The 27,436-nt window shown below is 41.9% G+C and overlaps 1 protein-coding gene across 2 annotated transcripts in view; it reads right to left on the reverse strand.

Annotated features, from left to right (window-relative positions):
* Positions 1 to 27,436, reverse strand: part of map3k5 (mitogen-activated protein kinase kinase kinase 5) — a 203,104-nt gene that overhangs the window by 158,916 nt on the left and 16,752 nt on the right. For both annotated transcript variants that reach the window (XR_009804115.1, XM_061886260.1), the window contains exon 2: positions 630 to 769. Coding sequence is in view for 1 of the 2 variants with exons in the window: in XM_061886260.1 (XP_061742244.1) it covers positions 630 to 769 (140 nt within the window). In the remaining variant the exon portion in view is untranslated. The remainder of the gene's footprint in view (positions 1 to 629; positions 770 to 27,436) is intronic.

Genomic DNA, 27,436 nt, shown 5'->3' on the forward strand with positions numbered 1-27,436 from the left:
CTTTATGGACGGCACAAGCTCAGCTTTTCTCCGGTAAGAAGAGACTTTTTACCACAATTTTCTCACCGAAAACTGCTGGTTGACAAGTGGTCGGGATCCATGTTCGCTTGACCGCGCTCTGATCTATAGTAAAGTTTCACCTCCAGGAATTTTAAACAAGGAATCACCGTGTGTTTGTGTGGCTAAAGGCTAAAGCTTCCCAACTCCATCTTTCTACTTTGACTTCTCCAATATTAATTGAACAAATTGAAAAAGATTCAGCAACACAGATCTCCAAAATTCTGTGTAATTATGTGGTTAAAGCAGATGACTTTTAGCTGTGTGTGTGTGCAGCGCTCATACTTCCTTAAAACCCGTGACGTCTTGGATACACGTCATATTTACATGACGTTTTCAAGACGAAACTCCCGGGAAATTTAAAATTGTAATTTAGTAAACTAAAAAGGCCGTATTGGCATGTGTTGCAATGTTAATATTTCATCATTGATATATAAACTATCAGACTGCGTGGTCGGTAGTAGTGGGTTTCAGAAGGCCTTTAATCCAAAATCATGTGATTAAACAGCTGCATTACGTAGCTATGTGTGTCCTGGAACGCCGATTGTGATGATGATGAGATGAGAGTGCACCTGTAGGGACTGGAGCGAGTCAGAGTTGGTGTCGCAGTACAAGATGATGTTGTTGGCCATGCTGAAGCTCTCTCTCACTCCCAGGTGGTAGAAGAGTGACGGCTGGCGGAAGGCGTCCGTCATCTCCACGACGGCGATGTCTGATGAAAAGAAGGTAGGAGTACGTTACAGGTCTAGCATCAAGGGCTCAAGCCTGGGTGTGTGTTTTGCTTTTTCTTTGACTTTAAACACATAAACAAATAAAAAAGACAACAAAATAAGTTGCTGCTGCCATAGATAACATCTCTGTAGACCTCACGCCATGAAATATCATTCTGATCAATACAACATACTGAAGGGAATGTAAGACTGCCCTGAATATAAGACTTTTTTTTTAAAAGACAAAACAATGTTTTTAATATCAGCAAAAGAAGTGGTAGCTGCAGGCCGCTACCACACCAACAAAAAGCCCAAGCAACTTTTTCCAAATCAACACCATATGAAAAAATAGTCACCAATAGAAGGAGATAACGTCCGCAGGAACCTACCACATACACTATTTGATTTCCTATTATGCTGCTCATTTTTATTTGACACTTATTGAAATATCTTGTGTGACATCACGAACAAAAGTGCACTTAATTTGTTTTTAACTAATGTAATGGTGTTCTGTATAAAAATTGCACATTAATTTAATATTTTGATATGTCATCTTATAGTGACATCATGCACAAAAGTGCACTCATAGCTTGTTTTTAAAATGTCTCTGACAATCTTGCACTTTCTGTTTTGAAATGACATGAATGTTTGTGCCACTGCTTAATAACTCTTTAATTAGTACAGTTTTGGTCAATTGACTTAGTTGTGATTTCTCTCTCTGCATGAATGTTTAAAAACAGCATATATTAATGCAGTATGAACAAGAATGTTTTAATGTAGACACATAGAATCATCAAACTAAAGTGATTATATGCATCAAGTGTTCATTCAAGGCTAAGGCAAAATATCAAAATATATATCGTGTATCGTGACATGGCCTAAAATTATCGAGATATTAATAAAAGGCCATATCGCCCAGCCCTACGACAAACATCTAAAAAGCAATTAGCTACCTGCTGCCACCAGTGATTTGGAAGAGTATTACATGGTTACTCTGCCCAGCTCGAGACAGCACAGACTATCAACAACGGCACATTTGTGGATTATAACTACTGGTTTGCACAAAATATTTTTAACCAAATTAGGAGAAATTACATAATCTCCCATGACACACCAGACTGTAGTTGACGCAGCACAGTGGTTGAAAAACAGTGTGATATACAATATTAGATCGGGACACACCTCATTTCTATTTTCATTGTTCACAGTGTGGACGTCAGAAGTTGCCAAACACTTTATTGTTAGCTTTTGATGTTGACGTCACGTTCCCCGAAGCACGGAATGTTTTCATTGATCAAGGTGGCTCCTCCATTCTTTTCAACATCGTCAAGGGAACACAAACACACGCACTATTACAGCTGCTACGCCCCGTGAGTTGGATGAGTAGGCCAGGAGAGAAAATATTGCCGGGTGTCAGTCAAGCCGGCAGGAAGTGAAGCTGCTGGAAAAGGGGTGGAGAGTTCCCAGCCTTGAGAGCGAGGCTACCAGCATAACAAGCTACATTTCTGGGGTGTAACGTATCATGAAACTGCACAATGTTCCAACTCGCACAATGTTATGACAGCACAGTGCGTGCCTGTAAACACCCGGCTAGTACAGGAAGTGACATTGGTCGGGGTTGGACTCGTCATTGCCGTCCCACCTGGAGCCGCCGATAACAACAAAAACAAGTCGGTGTGCGGCAAGATAACCCAGCACGCTGGCTCCTTATCCCACGAAATGGTAGATGTGGGTGTGGCTTAAAGGTCTTCTATTGTTGGTTTTTGTATGGCTGAATGTTTTTGAGGGCAATTGCCTTTCTCATGGCATGAAACATTGCTTAACAGAAGAAGGTGGGTCGAGCAGACAACAATTGCACTAAAGTAAAAGTAGTGTTACTCTGGAGCGGCAACCTGTGGCTCTAGGGCAGGGATGTCAAACTCGTTTTCATTGAGGGCCACATCGCAGTTATGGCTGCCATCAGAGGGCCACTAGTAACAGCGAATAATGTGTGAAGTTGCCTCTAGATTACATTATTAATATATATATATATATATATCTATATATATATATATATATATATATATATATATATATATATATATATATATATTACAGTGGGGCAAAAAAGTATTTAGTCAGCCACCAATTGTGCAAGTTCTCCCACTTAAAATGATGACAGAGGTCTGTAATTTTCCTTTCCTGCTTGGCACTCAGCATCAAGGGTTGGAATTGGGGGTTAAATCACCAAAAATGATTCCCGGGCGCGGCACCGCTGCTGCCCACTGCTCCCCTCACCTATCAGGGGGTGATCAAGGGTGGTGGGTCAAATGCAGAGAATAATTGGTACTTTAACTTTAACTTCAATTGAGAGGACACACAAACATGACGCAGAACAATCTAAGAGTAGTGAAACAAAAATAATTATCAACAACAGTATCAATACTAGTAAAAATTCCAACATAGCAGTGATCAAAAATCCCTCATTGACATCATCAGCAAAGACATTAACAAAAAAAATAAAGATAAAAAAAATAAATAATAATAATTACAACAAAAAAAATGAACAAAACAACACAGTGGCTTATACTTGCATCGCATCTCATAAACTTGACAACACATTGTGTTCAATATTTTCCACAAAGATAGAAGAAGTCTTAGTTTTGGTTCATCCATCCATCATCTTCCGCTTATCCGAGGTCGGGTCGCGGGGGCAGCAGCCTAAGCAGGGAAGCCCAGACTTCCCTATCTCCAGCCACTTCGTCTAGCTCTTCCCGGGGGATCCCGAGGCGTTCCCAGGCCAGCCGGGAGACATAGTCTTTCCAACGTGTCCTGGGTCTTCCCCGTGGCCTCCTACCAGCTGGACGTGCCCTAAACACATCCCTAGGGAGGCGTTCGTGGCATCCTGACCAGATGCCCGAACCACCTCATCTGGCTCCTCTCGATGTGGAGGAGCAGCGGCTTTACGTTGAGCTCCTCCCGGATGGCAGAGCTTCTCACCCTATCTCTAAGGGAGAGCCCCGCCACCCGGCGGAGGAAACTCATTTCGGCCGCTTGTACCCGTGATCTTATCCTTTCGGTTATGACCCAAAGCTCATGACCCATAGGTGAGGATGGGAACGTAGATCGACCGGTAAATTGAGAGCTTTGCCTTCCGGCTCAGCTCCTTCTTCACCACAACGGATCGATACAACGTCCGCATTACTGAAGACGCCGCACCGATCCGCCTGTCGATCTCACGATCCACTCTTCCCCCACTCGTGAACAAGACTCCTAGGTACTTGAACTCCTCCACTTGGGGCAGGGTCTCCTCCCCAACCCGGAGATGGCACTCCACCCTTTTCCGGGCGAGAACCATGGACTCGGACTTGGAGGTGCTGATTCTCATTCCGGTCGCTTCACGCTCGGCTGCGAACCGATCCAGTGAGAGCTGAAGATCCCGGCCAGATGAAGCCATCAGGACTACATCATCTGCAAAAAGCAGAGACCTAATCCCGTGGCCACCAAACCGGAACCCCTCAACGCCTTGGCTGCGCCTAGAAATTCTGTCCATAAAAGTTATGAACAGAATCGGTGACAAAGGACAGCCTTGGCGGAGTCCAACCTTCACTGGAAACGTGTCCGACTTACTGCCAGCAATGCGGACCAAGCTCTGACACTGATCATACAGGGAGCGGACTGCCACAATAAGACATTCCGATACCCCATACTCTCTGAGCACTCCCCACAGGACTTCCCGAGGGACACGGTCGAATGCCTTCTCCAAGTCCACAAAGCACATGTAGACTGGTTGGGCAAACTCCCATGCACCCTCAAGAACCCTGCCGAGAGTATAGAGCTGGTCCACAGTTCCACGACCAGGACGAAAACCACACTGTTCCTCCTGAATCCGAGGTTCGACTATCCGGCGAAGCCTCCTCTCCAGTACACCTGAATAAACCTTACCGGGAAGGCTGAGGAGTGTGATCCCACGATAGTTGGAACACACCCTCCGGTCCCCCTTCTTAAAGAGAGGTACCGCCCCCGATGTCCACGCGATGCTGCAGAGTCTTGTCAACCAAGACAGCCCCACAGCATCCAGAGCCTTAAGGAACTCCGGGCGGATCTCATCCACCCCCGGGGCCTTGCCGCCGAGGAGCTTTTTAACTACCTCAGCGACCTCAGCCCCAGAAATAGGAGAGTCCACTACAGATTCCCCAGGCACCGCTTCCTCAAAGAAAGACGTGTTGGTGGGATTGAGGAGGTCTTCGAAGTATTCCCTCCACCGACCCACAACATCCGCAGTCGAAGTCAGCAGAACACCATCCGCACCATACACGGTGTTGATAGTGCACTGCTTCCCCTTCCTGAGGCGCCGTATGGTGGTCCAGAATCGCTTCGAAGCCGTCCGGAAGTCGTTTTCCATGGCTTCCCCGAACTCTTCCCATGTCCGAGTTTTTGCCTCCGCGACCGCTAAAGCTGCACACCGCTTGGCCCGTCGGTACCCGTCCACTGCCTCCGGAGTCCTATGAGCCAAAAGAACCCGATAGGACTCCTTCTTCAGCTTGACGGCATCCCTCACTGCTGGTGTCCACCAACGGGTTCTGGGATTACCGCCACGACAGGCACCAACAACCTTGCGGCCACAGCTCCAATCAGCCGCCTCGACAATAGAGGTTCGGAACATGGTCCACTCGGACTCAATGTCCCGCACCTCCCTCGTGACATGTTCAAAGTTCTCCCGGAGGTGTGAATTGAAACTCTCTCTGACAGGAGACTCTGCCAGACGTTCCCAGCAGACCCTCACAATGCGCTTGGGCCTGCCAGGTCTGTCCGGCATCCTCCCCCACCATCGCAGCCAACTCACCACCAGGTGGTGATCGGTAGAAAGCTCCGCCCCTCTCTTCACCCGAGTGTCCAAAACATAAGGCCGCAAATCCGATGACACAACTACAAAGTCGATCATGGAACTGCGGCCTAGGGTGTCCTGGTGCCAAGTGCACATATGGACACCCTTATGTTTGAACATGGTGTTTGTTATCGACAAACTGTGACGAGCACAAAAGTCCAATAACAAAACACCACTCGGGTTTAGATCCGGGCGACCATTCTTCCCAATCACGACTCTCCAGGTTTCACTGTCGTTGCCAACATGAGCGTTGAAGTCTCCCAGTAGGACAAGGGAATCACCCGGAGGAGCACTTTCCAGTACTCCCTCGAGTGTACCCAAAAAGGGTGGGTATTCTGAACTGCTGTTTGGTGCGTAAGCACAAACAACAGTCAGGACCCGTCCCCCCACCCGAAGGCGAAGGGAAGCTACCCTCTCGTCCACTGGGTTGAACTCAAACGTACAGGCTTTGAGCCGGGGGGCAACCAGAATTGCCACCCCAGCCCGTCGCCTCTCACTGCCGGCAACGCCAGAGTGGAAGAGGGTCCAGTCCCTCTCGAGAGAACTGGTTCCAGAGCCCTTGCTGTGCGTCGAGGTGAGTCCGACTATATCCAGCCGGAACTTCTCTACCTCGCGCACTAGCTCAGGCTCCTTCCCCCCCAGTGAGGTGACGTTCCACGTCCCAAGAGCTAGCTTCTGTAGCCGAGGATCGGACCGCCAAGTGCCCTGCCTTCGGCTGCCGCCCAGCTCACAATGCACCCGACCTCTATGGCCCCTCCTATGAGTGGTGAGCCCATTGGAGGGATGACCCACGTTGCCTCTTCGGGCTGTGCCCGGCCGGGCCCCAAGGGAACAGGCCCGACCACCAGGCGCTCGCCATCGTGCCCCAACTCCGGGCCTGGCTCCAGGGCAGGGCCCCGGTGACCCACGTCCGGGCGAGGGAAATCTGGGTTCATTTCGTTGTAATTCCATAGAGGTCTTTGAGCTGCTCTTTGTCTGATCACTCACCTAGGACCTGTTTGTCTTGGGAGACCCTACCAGGGGGCATGAAAACCCCCAGACAACATAGCTCCTAGGATCATTGGGACACGCAAACTCCTCTACCACGGTAAGGTAGCAGCTCAGAGAGGAGAGTTTTGGTTCATTTAACAGTTAAAACAATTTTTTTGTGTGTGTAATTATAATAATTAGTTATTGTTAGTTATGATTATTTTAAAAGTACAGTTAATTTGACAAAAAGCTTTGAGCATGTACTTTAACTGCCATCTACTGTCTCCTCTTAAAGTATGTGCGGTATAAAACCATTAAAACATCAATATAGTATTAGTTACAAGGATCACCCCACACATAACGGGCAGCATGGTGGAAGAGGGGTTATTAGTGCATCTGCCTCCAAATACGAAGGTCCTGAGTAGTCCTGGGTTCAATCCCGGGCTCGGGGTCTTTCTATGTGGCGTTTGGATGTTAAACATGCACCTGGGGATAGGTTGATTGGCAACACTAAATGGTCCCTAATGTGTGAATTTGAGTGTGAATGTTGTCTGTCTATCTGTGTTGGCCCTGTGATGAGGTGGCGACTTCTCCAGGGTGTATGCCGCCTTCCGCCCGAATGCAGCTGAGATAGGCTCCATCCAGAAAATGGATGGATGGATGGACCCCACACATAACAAAATCATGAATTCACAAATGAATGCAAAGTTATGGGGACAAAAATAAGCCTCAAAACAATGCAACTTTTTTGCAACTTTCTGAAAAAGCCACCACGAATTTAGGCATCTCCCAAAAGATAAGCCCTGTTCCAAGCACAAAGCACATCCTGTGCAGCCGTACGTATCAAGAGATGCTCTGCGTTCCAGACGAGCACCAGCGGCTATAACATCCGCATATTAGGACGTCTGCTTCCTGATTGCGCCTTCCTGCCTGCCGTAAAAGGCAGCGAGCGAGACAAGAGATCGAATCTCTTCTAGAACCACGTGTACTTCCATCTGTGTCATTTCTCCTAAAAGGCTGGGTTGCAATTGTGTGCTTATTGTTCCTGTTCCCATTCTTGATCTGGCAGAGTTCAACAAAAACCACAAAGCGTCTGAGGGCAGGCTGACATGCCAGAGAGCTGTGTCTCCAGGTGCTAACCTAAGTCGCCCTGTCACCAATTAATGAGGCTCTAAGCAGCAGATCACATGCCTTCACCTCACTTGTCCTCGCTGCCTCTTAAAGGGGAACGTTATCACAATTTCAGAAGGGTTAAAACCATTAAAAATCAGTTCCTAATGGCTTCTTTTATTTTTTGATTTTTTTTTCAAAATTTTACCCATCATGGAATATCCCTGCCTGATTTTCGCTATCTGTAAATCCACCCGTCCATTTTCCTGTGATGTCACTGCGTGACGCCAATACAAACAAACATGGGACAGAAAGATATAGCAACATTAGCTCGGATTCAGACTCGGATTTCAGCGGCTTAAGCGATTCAACAGATTACGCATGTATTGAAACGGATGGTTGGAGTGTGGAGGCAGATAGCGAAAAATAAATTGAAGAAGAAACTGGTTGGGGACATCTCTACGCTGCTGATCCGCCTCCGCTTGGGATGGTTTCCTGTGGACGGGACTCTCGCTGCTGTCTTGGATCCGCTTTGAACTGAACTCTCGCGGCTGTGTTGGAGCCACTATGGATTGAACTTTCACAGTATCATGTTAGACCCGCTCGACATCCATTGCTTTCGGTCCCCTAGAGGGGTGGGGGGGGGTTGCCCACATCTGACTGGTCCTCTCCAAGGTTTCTCATAATCAGCATTGTCACTGGCGTCCCACTGGATGTGAATTCTCCCAGCCCACTGGGTGTGAGTTTTCCTTGCCCTTTTGCGGGTTCTTCCGAGGATGTCGTAGTCGTAATGGTTTGTACAGTCCTTTGAGACATTTGTGATTTAGGGCTATATAAATAAACATTGATTGATTGATTGAAGAAACTGAAGCTATTGAGCGAATAGCTATTGAAGCTATTCGCTCAATAGCTATATCTATAGCTATTGAAGCTATTCGGCGATCGCCTTCTAACCAACGATTGCATCTTTTGACCACTGGATCAACTTAAATCCGTCGATTGGTAAGTGTTTGTTTGGCATTAAATGTGGGTGGAGGGAAAGACTGGATGCAAATATAGCTACAAATGTACATACAGCTAGCCTAAATAGCATGTTAGCATCGGTTAGCTGGCAGTCATGCCGTGACCAAATATGTCTGATTAGCACATAAGTCAATAACATCAACAAAACTCACCTTTGTGATTTAGTTGACTTTATCGTTGGAAATGCATCTGCTTTGAGTGTCGCAGGATATCCACACATGTATGTCGTAGCATCGCTATCGTCGGTAAAATGTGCAGAACAAATGAGGGACTTTCGCATCTTTTGACACTGGTGCAACTTGAATCCGTCGATTGGTATCTGTTTGTTTGGCATTAAATGTGGGTGGAGGGAAAGGCTGGATGCAAATATAGCTACAAATGAGGCATAATGATGCAATATGTACATACAGCTAGCCTAAATGGCATGTTAGCATCGATTAGCATGCCGTGCTAATCGATGCACACTCCACATAAGTCAACTTGAATCCCTCCCTGTTCGTGTTGTTACACCCTCCGACAACACACCGACGAGGCATGATGTCTCCAAAGTACGGAAAAGAATCGAAAAAATGGAAAATAACAGACCTTATTTGACTTGGTGTGTGTAATGTGTTTGAGAAAATGGTGGATTGCTTCCCGTTGTGACGTCACAGCGAACATTTGAAAGGCGTTTTAATCGCCAAATTCGCCCTTTTAGAGTTCGGAAATCGGTTAAAAAAAAAAGGTCTTTTTTCTGCAACATCAAGGTATATATTGACGCTTACATAAGTCTGGTGACAATGTTCCCCTTTAAATAGGACAAACTGAAATAAAGACAATGATGTCCTCTCACCCCCGGCAGCTAAGCCCTGCTGTTGCTTTATCAAAACTAAATTTGATTCACTCTCCTGCTATTCAGAACAGAGGAGGCAAAAAGACTTTAATATTCTCTTTGGCTCTCAGGAGCAGTAATCCAGTAGAATGGCTCGCTTTCCCAGCGGTGCGTCATTGGGATTGGACACCTTGAAAGCGGCACCAGTTTTAATTATTTACTATATTCTCTCTGTGGATAATTAAAGCAAAATAGTGTAAAGTATAGGGCTGGGCGATATATCGCGGGTTTGTCTCTGTGCGATATAGAAAATGACTATATCGTGATATTCAAGTACACGTTCTCATGCAGTTGCTTTTAGCTGCTGGCATTACACTACAGGCTCTTCTAACTCCTTCTGGTTTCTCCTTCTCACAGAGTCTTAAAACAAGCGCACTTTCTTACATACGTCACATACATTCAGTGGGGCAAAAAAGTATTTAGTCAGCCACCGATTGTGCAAGTTCTCCCACTTAAAATGATGACAGAGGTCTGTAATTTTCATCATAGGTACACTTCAACTGTGAGAGACAGAATGTGAAAAAAAAAAAAGGAATTTTAAAGAATTTATTTGTAAATTATGGTGGAAAATAAGTATTTGGTCAACCATTCAAAGCTCTCACTGATGGAAGGAGGTTTTGGCTCAAAATCTCACGATACATGGCCCCATTCATTCTTTCCTTAACACGGATCAATCGTCCTGTCCCCTTAGCAGAAAAACAGCCCCAAAGCATGATGTTTCCACCCCCATGCTTCACAGTTGGTTTGGTGTTCTTGGGATGCAACTCAGTATTCTTCTTCCTCCAAACACGACGAGTTGAGTTTATACCAAAATGGATACATGGATGATACAGCAGAGGATTGGGAGAATGTCATGTGGTCGGATGAAACCAAAATATAAATTTTTGGTATAAACTCAACTTGTCGTGTTTGGAGGAAGAAGAATACTGAGTTGCATCCCAAGAACAGACAACTTTGTCAAGTGTGGGGCAAAAGCGTGGCAACAAAAAGTAGCATAACTGCTAAAATGTAGCATCATTTGAAAAGTCACCAGCTAGAGAATGAAGAGTGCTTACTCCGCATGTCAACATCTCCATTCGGTGCCACACCAACAAAATGCCGAGGCAACCATTTCCACATCAACAACGTATGAAAAAAATTGTCAACGAAGGAGATAACGTCCGCAGTAACCTAACACATAGCGATTTGATTTCATATTATGCAGCTCATTTTTATTGGACAGTTATAGAAATATTTTGTGTGACATCATGCACAAAAGTGCACTTTATTTGTTTTAAACTATTGTAGTGGCGTTCTGTACAAAAAGTGCACTTTAATTTAGTGTTGTTTTGATATGTCATCTTAGTGACATCATGCACAAAAGTGACTCATAGCTTGTTTTAAAAAGTCTCTGACAATCTTGCACTTTCTGTTTTGAAAATGACATGAATGTTTGTGCCACTGCTTAATAACTGTTTAATAAATACAGTTTTGGTCAATTGAGTTAGTTGTGATTTCCCTCTCTGCATCAGGGGCGGTTCTAGGCATGCATATATGAGGGGGCAGTCAGAAATGTGAAGGGGGCATCATGTGTCCACATCATGCTCCAGCACTTTTTTTTCTGTGCTTATAGTAACGATGCTTTCTCCATTGAAATGGGTCTTTAACTATGTGTCCAACCCCAACCTGGAGTAGTGGATTGCACTTCTCAGGCCTCTACCTTCAGACCTGTCCAACTTGGGTGTCCCACCTGAAGACTAAGCTCCTGCTGGTATAGCTCTTACGGTCACTGAGGCACGCAAACCCCCTGACCACAACAAGGTGGCAATCCCTCAGGGGGGGAAACATTAAAAGTGCTGCCATATTTCCGACAGGGTAAACAGAAGCAGGCGTCTCGCACCACAGAATACTCTAGCCATGGTCGTGTGCAGTACCAGGCAGGATTGAATGATCTTAATGTTGTACCAAATGCACGCTTTGGGTAGCCACCCAGTATTGGCTGAGAGGGTGTGTTGCCATTTAAGTCACTGGGTAGCTGAGCAGGCTGCTTTGGGGGAGCGCTTGTTGGGGGGACGGAGGGAGCTGGTGCAGGAGAAACAGTGCTTGCTGGTGCTAAAGGTGCAGTATTGCTAGCTGCTGTCCCTGATGTACTAGCAGTAGCACCATTGCTACTACTACATGCAGGAGCAGGATTAAACTTTTTAAATGCTCTGAAAATGGATGCATTACAGAGCATTAACTTTCTCTTTGTGAGCTGCTGGAAGCTGGAGCAGAAAATAAGTAAGCTTGAACAACAACAGAAAAAACCCGCTGTGATTACATGAAGAAAAACAACAACTTAGGGGTCTGTCAGACACAGGTCACTTGTCTTCAGTTTGTCACATGCAGTGGACGTGGACACTCATCTGGGCACAACATTCCTTCACTCCAATGTATGTGTGTTGCCCACTTGCTTGTAAATTGATGAAAACGGCTGTGTTTTTGTTATTAGGTGTATTTGTCATATCAAATGAAACTTATAATTTGTTTATTACAAAATGTAGATTGAAACATTAAAGGTTGATTATGTAGAATTACAAGAAAAACAACAGAGAAAGAATTCCAGCAGTCGATTGCCAGACCGTTGCTAAGTAAAACGGGCCGTTGCTAGGGACTCCACTCTGAACAGAGGACAGCAGAGAAGGACTGCTAAGCACCTTAAGTTTCATTTTTACCGTCATTAACAGCATCATAAATGACTTGTAGCTTGTTACAGGGACAGTGGAGGCTCTCTGCCTTCCAAACCACTGCTGCTCAGAGCCTCCGCTGTCACTGCTCTCGTCAAGCTGTAAAAAAAAAAAAAAAAAAAAAGGGACTCCGTAGCACCGAAAGTCCGCGACGATAAACGTGTTTATGACAGATAAGACTACACAAATACACCCATCCTAACAAGTATATGATAAATGTAGAGAACTTTCCGTTTTCTTTTACTTTCATACTGCAACAGTGATTGGATGTTTACTGAGGGCTGAGGGGTGTGTGCGGGTGTGTGTCTGCTGCGCATCCTGTGGAATGTTGAATACACGCACAGCGGAGGGAGGGATGAGAGGGAAGTCGACACTACTATATCGTGTGTGTCCCTTTTTCGGCGGATTTTTCCGCTAGTGCAGATAATTTTGTCAACTTGTAATGTAGTAATTTTGTGAGTTTATTAAAATTTGCTTTCTCAAATTTTGATTTGAGGGGGCAAGACATTTATTTAAGGGGGCTCTGCCCCCTCTTGCCCCTGCATAGAGCCGGCCATGCTCTGCATGAAAGTTTAAAATGAGCATATATTAATGCAGTATGAACAAGAATGTTTTAATCTAGACACAGAGAATCATCATACTGCTGTGATTATATGCATCAAGTGTTAATTCAAGGATAAGGCAAAATATGGACATGTATATTGTGTATTGCGACATGGCCTAAAAATATTGAGATATTAAAAAAAGGCCATATCGCCCAACCCTAGTACAGTACATGTATTTGAACTAAGGATGTAACGATATAAGAAATATACACTATATTGCCAAAAGTATTTGGCCACCCGTCCAAATGATCAGAATCCGGTGTCCTAATCACTTGGCCCGGCCAGAGGTGTATAAAATCAAGCACTTAGGCATGGAGACTGTTTCTACAAACATTTGTGAAAGAATGGGCCGCTCTCAGGAGCTCAGTGATTTCCAGCGTGGAACTGTCAAAGGATGCCACCTGTGCAACAAATCAAGTCGTGAAATTTCCTCACTCCTAAATGTTCCAAAGTCAACTGTCGGCTTTAATATAAGAAAATGGAAGAGTTTGGGAACAACAGCAACTCAGCCACCAAGTGGTAGGCCAAGTAAACTGACAGAGAGGGGTCGGCGGATGCTGAAGCATAAAGTGCAAAGACTTTCTGCACAGTCAGTTGCTACAGAGCTCCAAACTTTATGTAACCTTCCAATTAGCCCACGTACATTATGCAGAGAGCTTCATGAAATGGGTTTAATGGCTGATCAGCTGTATCTAAGCCATACATCACCAAGTCCGATGCAAAACGTGGGATGCAGTGGTGTAAAGCATGTCACAACTGGACTCCAGACGCTTTTCCTTCTGGCAATCTGATGGACGAGTCTGGGTTTGGAGGTTGCCAGGAGGACGGTACATTTTGGACTGCATTGTGCGGAATGTTAAATTTGGTGGAGGAGGAATTATGATGTGGGGTTGTTTTTCAGGAGTTGGGCTTGGCCCCTTAGTTCCAGTGAAAGGAACTTTGAATGCTCCAGGATACCAAAACATTTTGGACAATTCCATTATGCCAACCCTGTGGGAAAAGTTTTGAGCGGGCCCTTTCCTTTTCCAAATGGACTGTGCACCCGCACACAAAGCAGGGTCCATAAAGACATGGATGACATAGTCTGGTGTGGATGAACTTGACTGGCCTGCACAGAGTCCTGACCTGAACCCGATAGAACACCTTTGGGATGAATTAGAACGGAGACTGAGACCCAGGTCTTCTCGACTAACATCAGTGTGTGACCTCACCAATGCGCTTTTGGGAGAATGGTGGAAAATTCATAAAAAAACACTCCGCAACATTGTGGACAGCCTTCCCAGACGAGTTGAAACTGTATTAGCTCCAAAAGGTGGACCGACATTATATTGAACCCTATGGGTTAGGAATGGGATGGCACTTCAAGTTCATGTGTGAGTCAAGGCAGGTGGCCAAATTCTTTTGGCAATATGGTGTATATTCCGATTTTTGTGACCAAAGTTATCAAGATCATTTATATTTTCATGGCATTGATGAAATGTGCTCAAAAAGCACCGTAATGTCCGGACTATAAGCCGCTACTTTTTTCCTACACTTTGAACTCTGCGGCTAATTGCTGTAACGTTTTGTGTTTAATTATTTTTTATTAAACCCAAGCAGAGGACTGATATTGGGTGTTGTTATTTGTGCAATGGTGCCATCTTTTGGAAAGTAAAGCGTGTTTCTGCTCAAAAGAGTCTTTCATTCATCACTCCTAGCAATGTTTGCAAGTTTTACAATTTCACTAAAACAATTCTTACATAAGTAAGAATTGTTTTGCTCCACGTCCCATGTGTGATGTCTGTAGGAGTGGTTTCATGGATATTTGTACGAACTATCGTAATGTAATGACGCTAATGTCATTAGCATTAGCTAATATGCTAACACGTCTGCGAGTGTCCGTGTCAGTATTATCCCAGCATTGATACAAAGTTAATTATATGTACATGTTTTTTAAAACTGATTTAGAAACAACGTTAGACTTAGACAAACTTTATTGATCCACAAGGGAAATTGTTTCACACAGTAGCTCAGTTACAAACCATGCATCCATTTTCTACCGCTTGTCCCTTTTGGGGTCGCGGGGGGGTGCTGGTGCCTATCTCAGCTGCATTCGGGCGGAAGGCGGGATACACCCTGGACAAGTCGCCACCTCATCGTAGGGATAGTAGCAATACAAAATATAATATATATGTCAAATTTATATATTATATTTCCAGAATATAATAAACACTGATATAATGTTATATTATATTATATTATTATTATTTGATATAATATATAAAATATATAACAAATCCCAAATACCATGTACAATATTACAATATATGTAACAGCTGCAGCAAAAAAAAGTGCAGCATAAAATAGAGCGTAGATCCAGCAGAAAATAAACATTATAAACAAAGGGAGGTAGATATCATAGAAGCGGTCAGGTATTAGACAGATATTGTTGATGTCCACGTTGTTGGTTGGAAATGACCAAAATTCAATGGTTAAATTGATTAAACGTCGTCAGAAAGCATGTTTTTTCAAAGTCGTGTTTGAGTTGCTTAACGTCAGAATCGGATTCAACAAGTTCTCAACGTTGTTCTGATGTTTTGTGCCTGCTGGGATTAACATTCAACGGCATTCTTTTTTGTTATTGTTTTAGTTTCACAAAATCATCAGTAAACTCACTAAAACGTCAACACGAAGTTATTGAGTCCGTTTAGCTGATTGGAGAGCTCACTTCCGCAGCTAAAATGACTCCTGTTTTGTCTGATCAAACGTTTTACTGCCGGTTGGAAACAATAAAAGATATGTAAATAAACATTTCTAAAAACATTCTGCATAAACAATTGGATACATGGATGATACAGCAGAGGATTGGGAGAGATGAAACCTGACCATGTGGTCAGATGAAACCAAAATATAACTTTTTGGTATAAACACAACTCGTCGTGTTCGGAGGAAGAAGAATACTGAGTTGGATCCCAACAACACCATACCTACTGTGAAGCATTGGGGTGGAAAAATCACGCTTTGGGGCTGTTTTTCTGCTAAGGGGACAGGACGAATGAATGGGGCCATGTATTGTGAGAATTTGAGCCAAAACCTCCTTCCATCAGTGAGAGCTTTGAATGGTTGACCAAATACTTATTTTCCACCATAATTTACAAATAAATTCTTTAAAATTCCTACAATGTGAATTCCTGGATTTTTTTTCACATTATGTCTCACAGTTTAAGTGTACCTATGATGAAAATTACAGACCTCTGTCATCATTTTAAGTGGGAGAACTTGCACAGTCGGCGGCTGACTAAATACTTTTTTGCCCCACTGTATATATATACACACACACACACACATGTATATATATATATATATATATATATATATATATATATATATATATATATATATATATACACACACACATATATATATACACACACACACACACACACACACATATATATATATATATATATATATATATATATATATATATATATATATATATATATATATATATATATATATATATATATATATATATATATATATATACACACACACACACATATATATATATATATATATATATATATATATATACACACACACACACATACATATATATATATACACACACACACATATATATATATATATATATATATATATATATATACATACACACACACACACACTTTTCTAAACCCAATGCGGCACCCAAGTCAAACAGTTTGGGGACTTCCGATGTAGAGTGTCTGGACGTCATGTAGATATAATCATTTACCTTGCAAAGATATAAAGGGGTATATAAAAAATATAGTGGCACCAACAGTGTTGGCTTGCAATTTACAGCACTCCAAGCGAATAAAGTGCATGTTGCAATCAAGTACATGTGGAGTGCCATGGAAACTAAAGAGAAACCGCTGTAAGAAGACTATTTGTCATTAGCTGAAGAGCCTGATCACTAATGGAGTAAGCGGAGAGAGAGCTGCAGGGTGAATATTCCACCAGTGCTCGTCTCTCACTGAATAACTGGATTGACTGTCTCTGTGCCCCACTGGAAATTGTTTCCCACACCAAAAACAGGAGACTGCCAAATTTCCAGGGAGAGGGGGAATACATGTGGTTCTCCTAATTGTACTGCAAATGTAAAATAGCAGACAACCTTTGAAAGAATTGCACCTGAATGTGAGCGAATCATCACGTCAGTAGAATAGAAGCCATTAAAGCACGGGAAATGTCTGACTTGGGTGTTCTGCACCTAAAGATGTAGTCATCTGAAATGGTTTTCACTTCACAGGTGTGCTTGAAGCTCATTGAGAGAACGCCAAGTGTGTGCAAATTACTTACCCTTTTTTTGTTAGGTATATAACTCCACATGTGTTCCTTCATAGTTGTGATGCTTTCAGTGACAATCTACAAAGTAAATAGTCATGAAAATAAAGAAAATGCATTGAATGAGGAGAAGGTGTGTCCAGACTTTTGGCCTGTACTGTATATATACAGTGGGGCAAAAAATTATTTAGTCAGCCACCGATTGTGCAAGTTCTCCCACATAAAATGATGACAGAGGTCTGTAATTTTCATCGTAGGTACACTTCAACTGTGAGACATAATGTGAAAAAAAATCCAGGAATTCACATTGTAGGAATTTTAAAGAATTTATTTGTAAATTATGGTGGAAAATAAGTATTTGGTCAACCATTCAAAGCTCTCAATGATGGAAGGAGGTTTTGGCTAAAAATCTCACGATACATGGCCCCATTCATTCTTTCCTTAACACAGATCAATCGTTCTGTCCCCTTAGCAGAAAAACAGCCCCAAAGCATGATGTTTCCACCCCCATGCTTCACAGTAGATATGGTGTTCTTGGGAAGCAACTCAGTATTCTTTTTCCTCCAAACACGACGAGTTGAGTTTATACCGAAACGTTCTATTTTGGTTTCATCTGACCACATGACATTCTCCCAATCCTCTGCTGTATCATCCATGTATCCATTTTGGTATAAACTCAACTCGTTGTGTTTGGAGGAAGAAGAATACTGAGTTGTATCCCAAGAACACCATACCTACTGTGAAGCATGGGGGTGGAAACATCATGCTTTGGGGCTGTTTTTCGGCTAAGGGGACAGGACGACTGATCCGTGTTAAGGAAAGAATGAATGGGGCCATGTATTGTGAGATTTTGAGCAAAAACCTCCTTTCATCAGTGAGAGCTTTGAATGGTTAACCAAATACTTATTTTCCACCATAATTTTCAAATAAACTCTTTAAAATTCCTACAATGTGAATTCCTGGATTTTTTTTTTTTACATTCTGTCTCTCACAGATGAAGTGTACCTATGATGAAAATTACAGACCTCTGTCATCATTTTAAGTGGGAGAACTTGCACAATCGGTGGCTGACTATAAATTTTTTTGCCCCACTGTATATATCCCGGCTGGCCTGGGAACGCCTCGGGATCCCCCTGGGAAGAGTTGGACGAAGTGGCTGGGGAGAGGAAAGTCTGGGCTTCTCTTCTTGGGCTGCTGCCCCCGCGACCCGACCTCGGATAAGCGAAAGAAGGTGGATGGATGGATGGATGGATGGAAGGTCATAAAATCTCAGCTACAAGCTGTAATATCTTACTGAGATCATTTAGGACCAAAACCTATAAAACAAGTAAAACACTAACATAAAATCTGCTTAGTGAGAATAATTATTTCATCAGACGGATAATAAGCAAATATCAACCTTATTTGAGATATTTAACCTTACTTAGGTTTCAATTTTTACAGTGATGTGCTTAAGAAAAAGCAAGAAATGCTAAAGCTGCCTTCTTATAAGCTCACACATGATATCCCAACAAGGTGGAACTCACTTATGATATGTTGGAGCGGCAGGCAGCTATATACTCTGCATTGACCCACAAGACCCTGAAGAAAAATGTCAAAGACATCATCATCCTGTCTGATGACGATGTGAGAGTAGCAGAGGAGGTCCTCCAGGTGCTTAAACTCCTAAAAACTGTTACATCTCTACTGAGCACTGAAACTTCACCATCTGTGTCAATGATCCTGCCACTGAAAACAAGGATTCTACAATCCGTGGCTCCAAGTATGGAAGACAGCAGCATCACTCCAGATGTCAAGCTTTATTTCACTATCTATGGTTCAAGGAATAGAACAGAATAGAAGAGAAAGTACTTTATTGATCCCTGGGGGAAATTCAGCACCACAGTTCGCTCACAATAGATAATAATAATAAATAATATAATGTACATCATATATTGTATATTTAATATATAATATATGAATAATATAAATATATTCTACATATATTTGACATTTAAGTACAGTCAAAAGGAACATATGCATTATACAGATGTTGTGCCTTCTTATATTGCACTTTGAAGGCCTACTGAAATGAGATTTTCTTATTTAAACGGGGATAGCAGGTCCATTCTATGTGTCATACTTGATCATTTCGCGATATTGCCATATTTTTGCTGAAAGGATTTAGTAGAGAACATCTACAATGAAGTTCGCAACTTTTGGTAGCTAACAGAAAAGCCCTGCCTTTACCGGAAGTCGCAGACGCTGACGTCACCCGTTGATGGCTCCTCACATCCTCACATTGTTTCTAATGGGAGCCTCCAACAAAAAGAGCTATTCGGACCGAGAAAACGACAATTTCCCCATTAATTTGAGCGAGGATGAAAGATTCGTGTTTTAGGATATTGATTGCGACGGATTAGAAAAAACAAACAAAAAAAAACGTGATTGCATTGGGACGGATTCAGATGGTTTTAGACACATTTACTAGGATAATTCTGGAAAATCCCTTTTTTGCCTATTGTGTTGCTAGTGTTTTAGTGAGTTTAATAGTACCTGATAGCCGGAAGGGTGTATCCACGGGTGTGTTGATGCCAGTGTCTGATGGAAGTCGACGGCAGCTGTACGGACGGCACAAGCTCAGCTGATCTCCGGTAAGTGGCGACTTTTTACAACAATTTTTTCACCTAAAACTGCTGGTTGACATTTGGTCGGGATCCATGTTCGCTTGACCGCTCTGATCCATAGTAAAGTTTCACCTCCGGGAATTTTAAACAAGGAATCACCGTGTGTTTGTGTGGCTAAAGGCTAAAGCTTCCTAACTCCATCTTTCTACTTTGACTTCTCCGTTATTAATTGAACAAATTGCAAAAGATTCAGCAACACAGATGTCCAAAATACTGTGTAATTATGTGGTTAAAGCAGACGACTTTTAGCTGTGTGTGTGTGCAGCGCGAATGTTTCCTAACAGTCCGTGACGTCACGCGTACACGTCAACGTTCTGCGATGTTTTCAACAGGACACTTCGCGGGAAATTTAAAATTGCAATTTAGTAAACTAAAAAGGCCGTATTGACATGTGTTGCAATGTTAATATTTCATCATTGATATATAAACTATCAGACTGCGTGGTGGGTAGTAGTGGGTTTCAGTAGGCCTTTAAGTTGATTTTATATACGTCTGCTTATTTGTGTTGTCTTTTTTTTTTTTTTTTGCTGATCCTACCTGTGAGTTTTTTGATCCGTTGCACCCCTAATGGTAGGCATGGTGTTCTTGGGATTAAAGGCCTCACCTTTTCTCCTCCAAACATATTAAAGTTAAAAAGTTAAAGTACCCATGATTGTCACACACACACTAGGTTTGGCGAAATTATTCTCTGCATTTGACCCATCACCCTTGATCACCCCCTGGGAGGTGAGGGGAGCAGTGAGCAGCAGAGGTGGCCGCGCCCGGGAATAATTTTTGGTGATTCAACCCCCCATTCCAACCTTTGATGCAGAGTGCCAAGCAGGGAGACAATGGGTCCCATTTTTATAGTCTTAGGTATGACTCGGCCGGGGTTTGACATCACATGGACAAAGATAAGACCTTCTGGAGGAAAGTTCTGAGAAAAAAATGTGTCTGAGGGGGCCAACGTGTATGTGTGTATAAATTATATGAGTCAGGCTTGCCCCTGACAGTTTGGTTGTGTTTTAGTTTTTCCTCTGTGTTGGTTGTATTTCCTGTCAGCGCTCTTGGTTTGGTTCTGTTTCCTGTTTGTCTCCCTGAGGGCTATGTCCCCTCAGTTGTGGCTGATTGGCACCTGGCCACACCTGGTGTCAATCAGCCAGGTACTATTTAAACCTGCTTTGTCCTCCACTCATTGTTGAAGTATTGTCGTGTCGTGTCAATGTCATTTCTACTTGTCGTTCCTACTGGTCGTGTCATTGCAGCGTAGCGGTAAGCCATATTCGGTAGCTGTTTGTAGCTTACCTTTTTTTGTTCCCTGCTTCCATTTTGTTTGTTCATAGCCAAGTTTGTTATCCGCCTCGTGCGCGCCTCGTTAGTACCTGTTTGTTTGTTCTTGTTCTAGTATTTTAATTAAATCATGTTTTCCTATTCAATGCCTGCAGACCTTCTCTGCATCTTGGGGTTTGTCAACAACAAACTTTGACAATATGTACACTTTTAGCTGTAAAAATCTGCTGTACAGTATGTATGTTTGGGTCGCTTTTTTTCCAGGAACACTAATACCAAAAGTCACAATGTCCGATAGAGTTTTAAAAACGTTTTGACTGACCATCTAAAAAATTATTTGTTACTGAATGGGACACCTAAAATCTACATTAAGATCAGAGGTCTCAAACTCAATTTACCTGGGGGCCACTGGATGCAGAGTCTGGGTGAGACTGGGCAACAAGAAAATATTTCTTAATTTTTTCTTTTTTTTTCTTTGTGCAAATAAGACATGTCAAGGTGCCCCTGTGCTAAACAAAGAAATATTGCATTTTTTCCTGGAATTGTCTTTGCTCATCACAAACCTTTCTCTTCACTGCAGGCTTTGAAAAAGACATGCTTGGGGTTGTGGAATATATTTGTAATTAGCCGACGCATGGAGAATGTTATGTGTCGTTTCGCTTTTCCTCCCTACAGCAACACTGCGGTCGGCGGATAATAGCCGGGAAAGTAGCATATGCTTGTCTCAAAGATTAAGCCATGCAAGTGCAAGTGCAAACGAGTTTGCACTTAATAGCGAGCGCAAAAAAAGTGACAGCTCCTGGAGTGTTATCCGGCGTCAAATAAAAATATTTGTAGTGTTCATCATGTGAGATAATGCAGATTAAACAATAAAAAAAAAAAAAACAACAGTTTGAAATTACTGATGGACAGGTGTTACGGGGTGGCTGCAGCCAGGCAAGTAAGAAAACTCTCGTCTCCATGGCAACGTCTCTGTCGCTTTCACTTATTTGCCGCTTTTCCACTAATGCAGGGGAAGGCAACCCAGAACGTTGAAAGAGCCATTTTGGACCCAAATAACACATCGCTGTCAAGCGGCATTCATATAAAACTTGCGGGCAGCACTAACATTAAACTTTCATATGAAGGTGGGGGCCGCTGGAGCCTATCTCAGCTGCATTTGGGCGGCAGCGGGGTACACCCTGGACAAATCGCCACATCATCACAGGGCCAACACAGATAGACAGACAACATTCACACTCACATTCACACACTAGGGCCAATTTAGTGTTGCCAATCAACCTATCCCCAGGTGCATGTTTTTTGTGGAAGTGGGAGGAAGCCGGAGTGCCCGGAGTGCCCGGAGGGAACCCTCGCAGTCACGAGGAGAACATGCAAACTCTACACAGAAAGATCCCGAGCCTGGGATTGAACCCAGGACAACACAGGACTTTCGTATTGTGAGGCACATGCACTAACCCCTGTGTCACCATGCTGCTCTATTTGCATACATGTGAGTTGAAAAATAAAAGCTCCCATAAATAAGCAGCCATAAAATGATTGCAACTCTCCCAAATATATTACACTAAACATATAAACATCCATTATATTACTTTTATTTACTTTTACATTAAAAAAACTAAATTTTAAAAGGTGTTGCTACTTTTACTTAATTTTATTAGTAGAGACTTCCTCCCGGTCAACTTTTTTTATTTAAGTGCACATGCAAGTGACATTGGGGCCACATTGGGCCCTGTAGCTAGGAAAAAACAATCAGATTAAACAAAAATCTGATTGGCCTGCAGTGTGAACAGAGTCAAGTCCTGAAAACACAAAATGCTGACCGCCTGACATGCACGAGCGGATTCCAGGTACAACAATGAAAGGACACTTTTGCGTAAAACAGATATGAAGAATGCTTCCTTTTTCTGCAAAGTGTGCAAAAAAAAAAAAATGCATGACGCCGGAAGCGTGAGAAAGCTACCAGTCACCTCGCTTTCACATACTGTAGTATTTTACAAACTTACTGCACTGTGTGTGTGTGCATGTGCGTGCGTATGTGTGTGTGTGTGTGTGTGTGTGTGTGTGCAAGCTGGGAACAGAATGTCAATTCATCCCCAGCATGCATGGGAAGAAACTAGCGCTGCTTACTTTTAAAGTGCATGATGTATGAGTACAGAAATACTCATTGGCATGCTGTCACTTCCTCTTTCCTTTCTTTGCCACACTAGAAGCAATGTGCACACAGGGCTGGGCGATTTGGGCTTTTATTAATATCTCGATATTTTTCGGGCCATGTCACGATACACGATATATATCTCGATATTTTGCCTTAGCCTTGGATGAACACTTGATGCATATAATCACAGCAGTATGATGATTCTATGTGTCTATATTAAAACATTCTTCTTCATACTGCATTAATATATGCTAATTTTTTTAACTTTCATGCAAAACTGTATTTATTAAACAGTTCATAAAAGGTAATAAAGTCAGGGGGGAAAATGAAAGTGCGTTGCAGGAAAATATCACTTTCATCATCTTGTGGAATACAGTCGGACCATGCTTGTGTCTGTAGCGATCACTTTGTAAAATGTTTGTTTGAACATTTGATTTGTTTGAGAAACTTTCTGTGATGCAATCGAGTTTATTCTACTGTATGGGTAGTGTTTGATAGCAGAATTAAACGTAAGAAAAGACAAGAAGTCGCATTAGTTTGTGTGTTTTTTGTAGTTGCCATGCCTAAATACAACTACAAAGACTTGCTTGTGCTAATAAACTGACGTCATATTGAGTACTAATAATAAATATTGTGATTGTTGGTCCAATGTGCCGTATTTTTGTTGTCGATTTACATAATACAAACTAAAAGCTTAGTTATTGTTGTGCAGGAAAGCCAAGTGCTTTATTCCACACGGATGACCACATTATAGCGTCTTTGGTGATATTTGTTGGCATCAAGAAAATATCCTTAATAGTAATAATAAACTAGATGAATACATCCATTGTAGGCTCAACAGCATATACTATATTTTGATATTGCGAGCAAACATTCATGCTGAACAAGAAGGACATGTATTGTTACATAATGAGACAAAATATGAGCTCCACACCATAAAAACAACAGCAGACATAAGTTGTAACTGAGATTAAAATCTGTAACAGGAAATCAACTGCAAAAAAACAAACAAAAAACGTATCCTTTTTCTCATTGGCGACACGATCAAAGCAGCACGGCACTCGTTATGTCAATCAGATTTGTTCCTTAACGATGCACGAATAAGTCCAACTTTGCCTTTCACGGATCAATGCTTAATTTGTGGACCCCTCAGATGTAAAAACATGATGTGCCTCCAATCTTTTCTTCTCTAAATACCGTAAGTGTCAAATGAAGTGAGGTAGCAGTAACGTCTTGGTGATGATAAATGGTTTAAAATATTTTTCTAAGCAGCGTAAAGATCCACTCCACCCCATTTTGAATATTTTTTTTAATTAATTTGCCTTTACACCTTTCAAAATACGCCCAAATCTTGATTGCAACCTAACTAAAACAAATAGGTTTGTTGTAATAAAAAAAAAACTAAAACAATTTGTAACCAAAATAAACACATTTGAAACCAAAACAAAAATGATTTCCGACCACAAAAACAAACAGTAACCTCCCAAAAAACTACTTGCAAAAAAAAAATATATATATATATATATACAAAAAGACAAACATATTTGTATCCCCCCCAAAAAACTATTTGCAAAAAAACACAAAAAACTGTTTATGTAACAAAATAAACCCTATTTGTACCCCTACCGCCCCAAAAAATGCCACCCAAAAACTTTTTTTGAAACAGAAAAAGACTATTTGTACCTCTACACCCCCAAAAAAGGCAAAATTGTGCGTAACAAAAAAAATCTTTAAATAAAAAACAATTTTCAACCAAAATAAAACTATTTGTAAAAAAAAAAAAAACAAACAAAACAAAATTTGTAAAACAAAAAAATGTGAAACGAAATCCAAGATTTGCAATCAAAATGTTTTTTTGTTTTCATTCATTTTAAATATTTTATTTTGTTTACAAATAAATGTTTTGTTTGGTTGCATAAAAAGCCACACATTTCTCTCTGTATTTATGCTGATTTGTCATTGCTAAGCACTACTTACCTCTGGAAATTCCAAATAACCCAGCCACATTAAAAACATCAGCCTGACAAGCCAACAAACAAACAATTTGCAAACTCAAAATTAATTTGAAGCAGAAAAATAAGGATCAGCAACCAATAAAAGTAAACTATGTATAACCAAATACTTACTTTGGAACAAAAAACTAAAATGATTTGTGACCAACAAACCCGATTTGTACCATTCCGTCTTCTAGCCGTCCATAGCGTTTTTACTCGTATGTATTCTTGCGTGAATGTTGTTTATCTGTGTTGGCCCTGCGTTGAGGTAGTGACTTGTCCAGGGTGTACGTCGCCTTCTGCCCGAATGCAGCTGAGATAGGCTCCAGCACCCCTTGTAACCCGAAAGCGACAAGCGGTATAAAATAGATGAATGAATGGATGGAAACCCGATTAGTAACCATAACAAAAACAATGTAAAACTAAATATTTTCTTTGTAACAAACCCAATTTAAAACAATTAGTGACCAAAAAAATCCTGATTTGCGACCCAAATAAACCTGATTTGTTACCAAAATTTACAAATTACCTATTTGTACATTCTAAAATTCCACCCATCCATTAATTTCCTACTGCTTGTCTCTTCCGGGGTCGCGGGGGGGTGCTGAAGCTTATCTCAGCTACATTCTGGCAGAAGGCGGTGTACACCCTGGACAAGTCACCAGCTCATCACAGAGCCAACACAGATAGACAGACAACATTTACACTCAAATTCAAACACTAAGACCAATTTAGTGTTGCCAATCAACCTATCCCCATGATTTGTTAAAAAAAAATAAAAAAAATCTGTAACCAAAAAACGGTTTTCAACCCAAAAATCGAAACACCCACCCATCCATCCATTTTCTACCGCTAACTCCCTTTGGGATCGTGGGGGGTGCTGGAGCCTATCTCAGCTACAATCGGGCAGAAGGCGGGGTACACCCTGGACAAGTAGCCACCTAATCGCAGGGTGAAACACCCAACCAAAACATGTAAAGCCAAAAAAAGAGATTTGTAAAAAAAAAATTAACACACACAAACTATTTGTAACAAATAAATATAAACAACATATATAACACAAAAAAACTAACATTTGTAGCAAAAATATAAATATAATTTGCAACCAGAAAAACTGTTGACCTAATTGGAACATTTATTTATGCTACATTTTTAATTACTCAGGTCTTGCTTCATGACAGTCCAAAAACCAAGCTGCATTGAACGCATCACTCATAACAAACAATGGGGGACAACCAGGGTGTCCTGTATTTATTGGAGCTCTACAGCAAAGTGAAAACTGTTGCTAATAACACCGCACAGCAACAGGGTAAGATAAAGTTATCTCAGCTTGTATATCCTCAAATAATATGCAGCAAGGACAACCAAGAGGTTTGTCATTAGTTTAGTATCAGCATGCTCAGTGGAAGTAGGAGTACCTGCTTAGGCTAGCATCGTAATTGGAGCGTCCAATTTTTTTTTAATGCATGTTAATGTGGTGACATAAAACACTGCTACTTTCAACATACTGTAACATCTCGTGTAGGAATCACTTTAACATTTATGCAACTTGACTCACTTGAGCTGTCCTCTCTTCATCCGAGTACCCACACAAGAGCATTGCATGACTCAGCGCTTTCAGCCTCCACTGTTGTGTGCCAACCTGCACCTTTGCCTGCTCCTAGCGGCACCGAGAGTGGATTAAAACTGGATAGTAGCGAAGTGAAAGCCTTTTGTATCGTGTCTTATTTTGAGGACACGATGTATCCAAACCCGCACTTTTTCCTCGTAGAAATCATACTTGCCAACCTTGAGACCTATATATGTATATAAGAGCTGCGAATCTTTGGGTGTCCCACGATTCGATTCAATATCGATTCTTGGGGTCGCGATTTGATTATAAATCGATTTTTTCGATTCAACACGATTCGCGATTCAAAAACTGTATTTTTCCGATTCAAAACAATTCTCTATTCCAGGGGCGCTCACACTTTTTCTGCAGGCGAGCTACTTTTCAATTGACCAAGTCGAGGATATCTACCTCATTCCTATTTATAATTTATATTTATTTATTTATGAAAGAGACATTTTTGTTAACATGTTAATGGTGTTTAATGATAATACAAGCATGTTTAACACACA

The sequence above is a fragment of the Nerophis ophidion genome, linkage group LG24 (genome assembly GCF_033978795.1).
Source record: "Nerophis ophidion isolate RoL-2023_Sa linkage group LG24, RoL_Noph_v1.0, whole genome shotgun sequence".
NCBI lineage: Eukaryota > Metazoa > Chordata > Actinopteri > Syngnathiformes > Syngnathidae > Nerophis > Nerophis ophidion.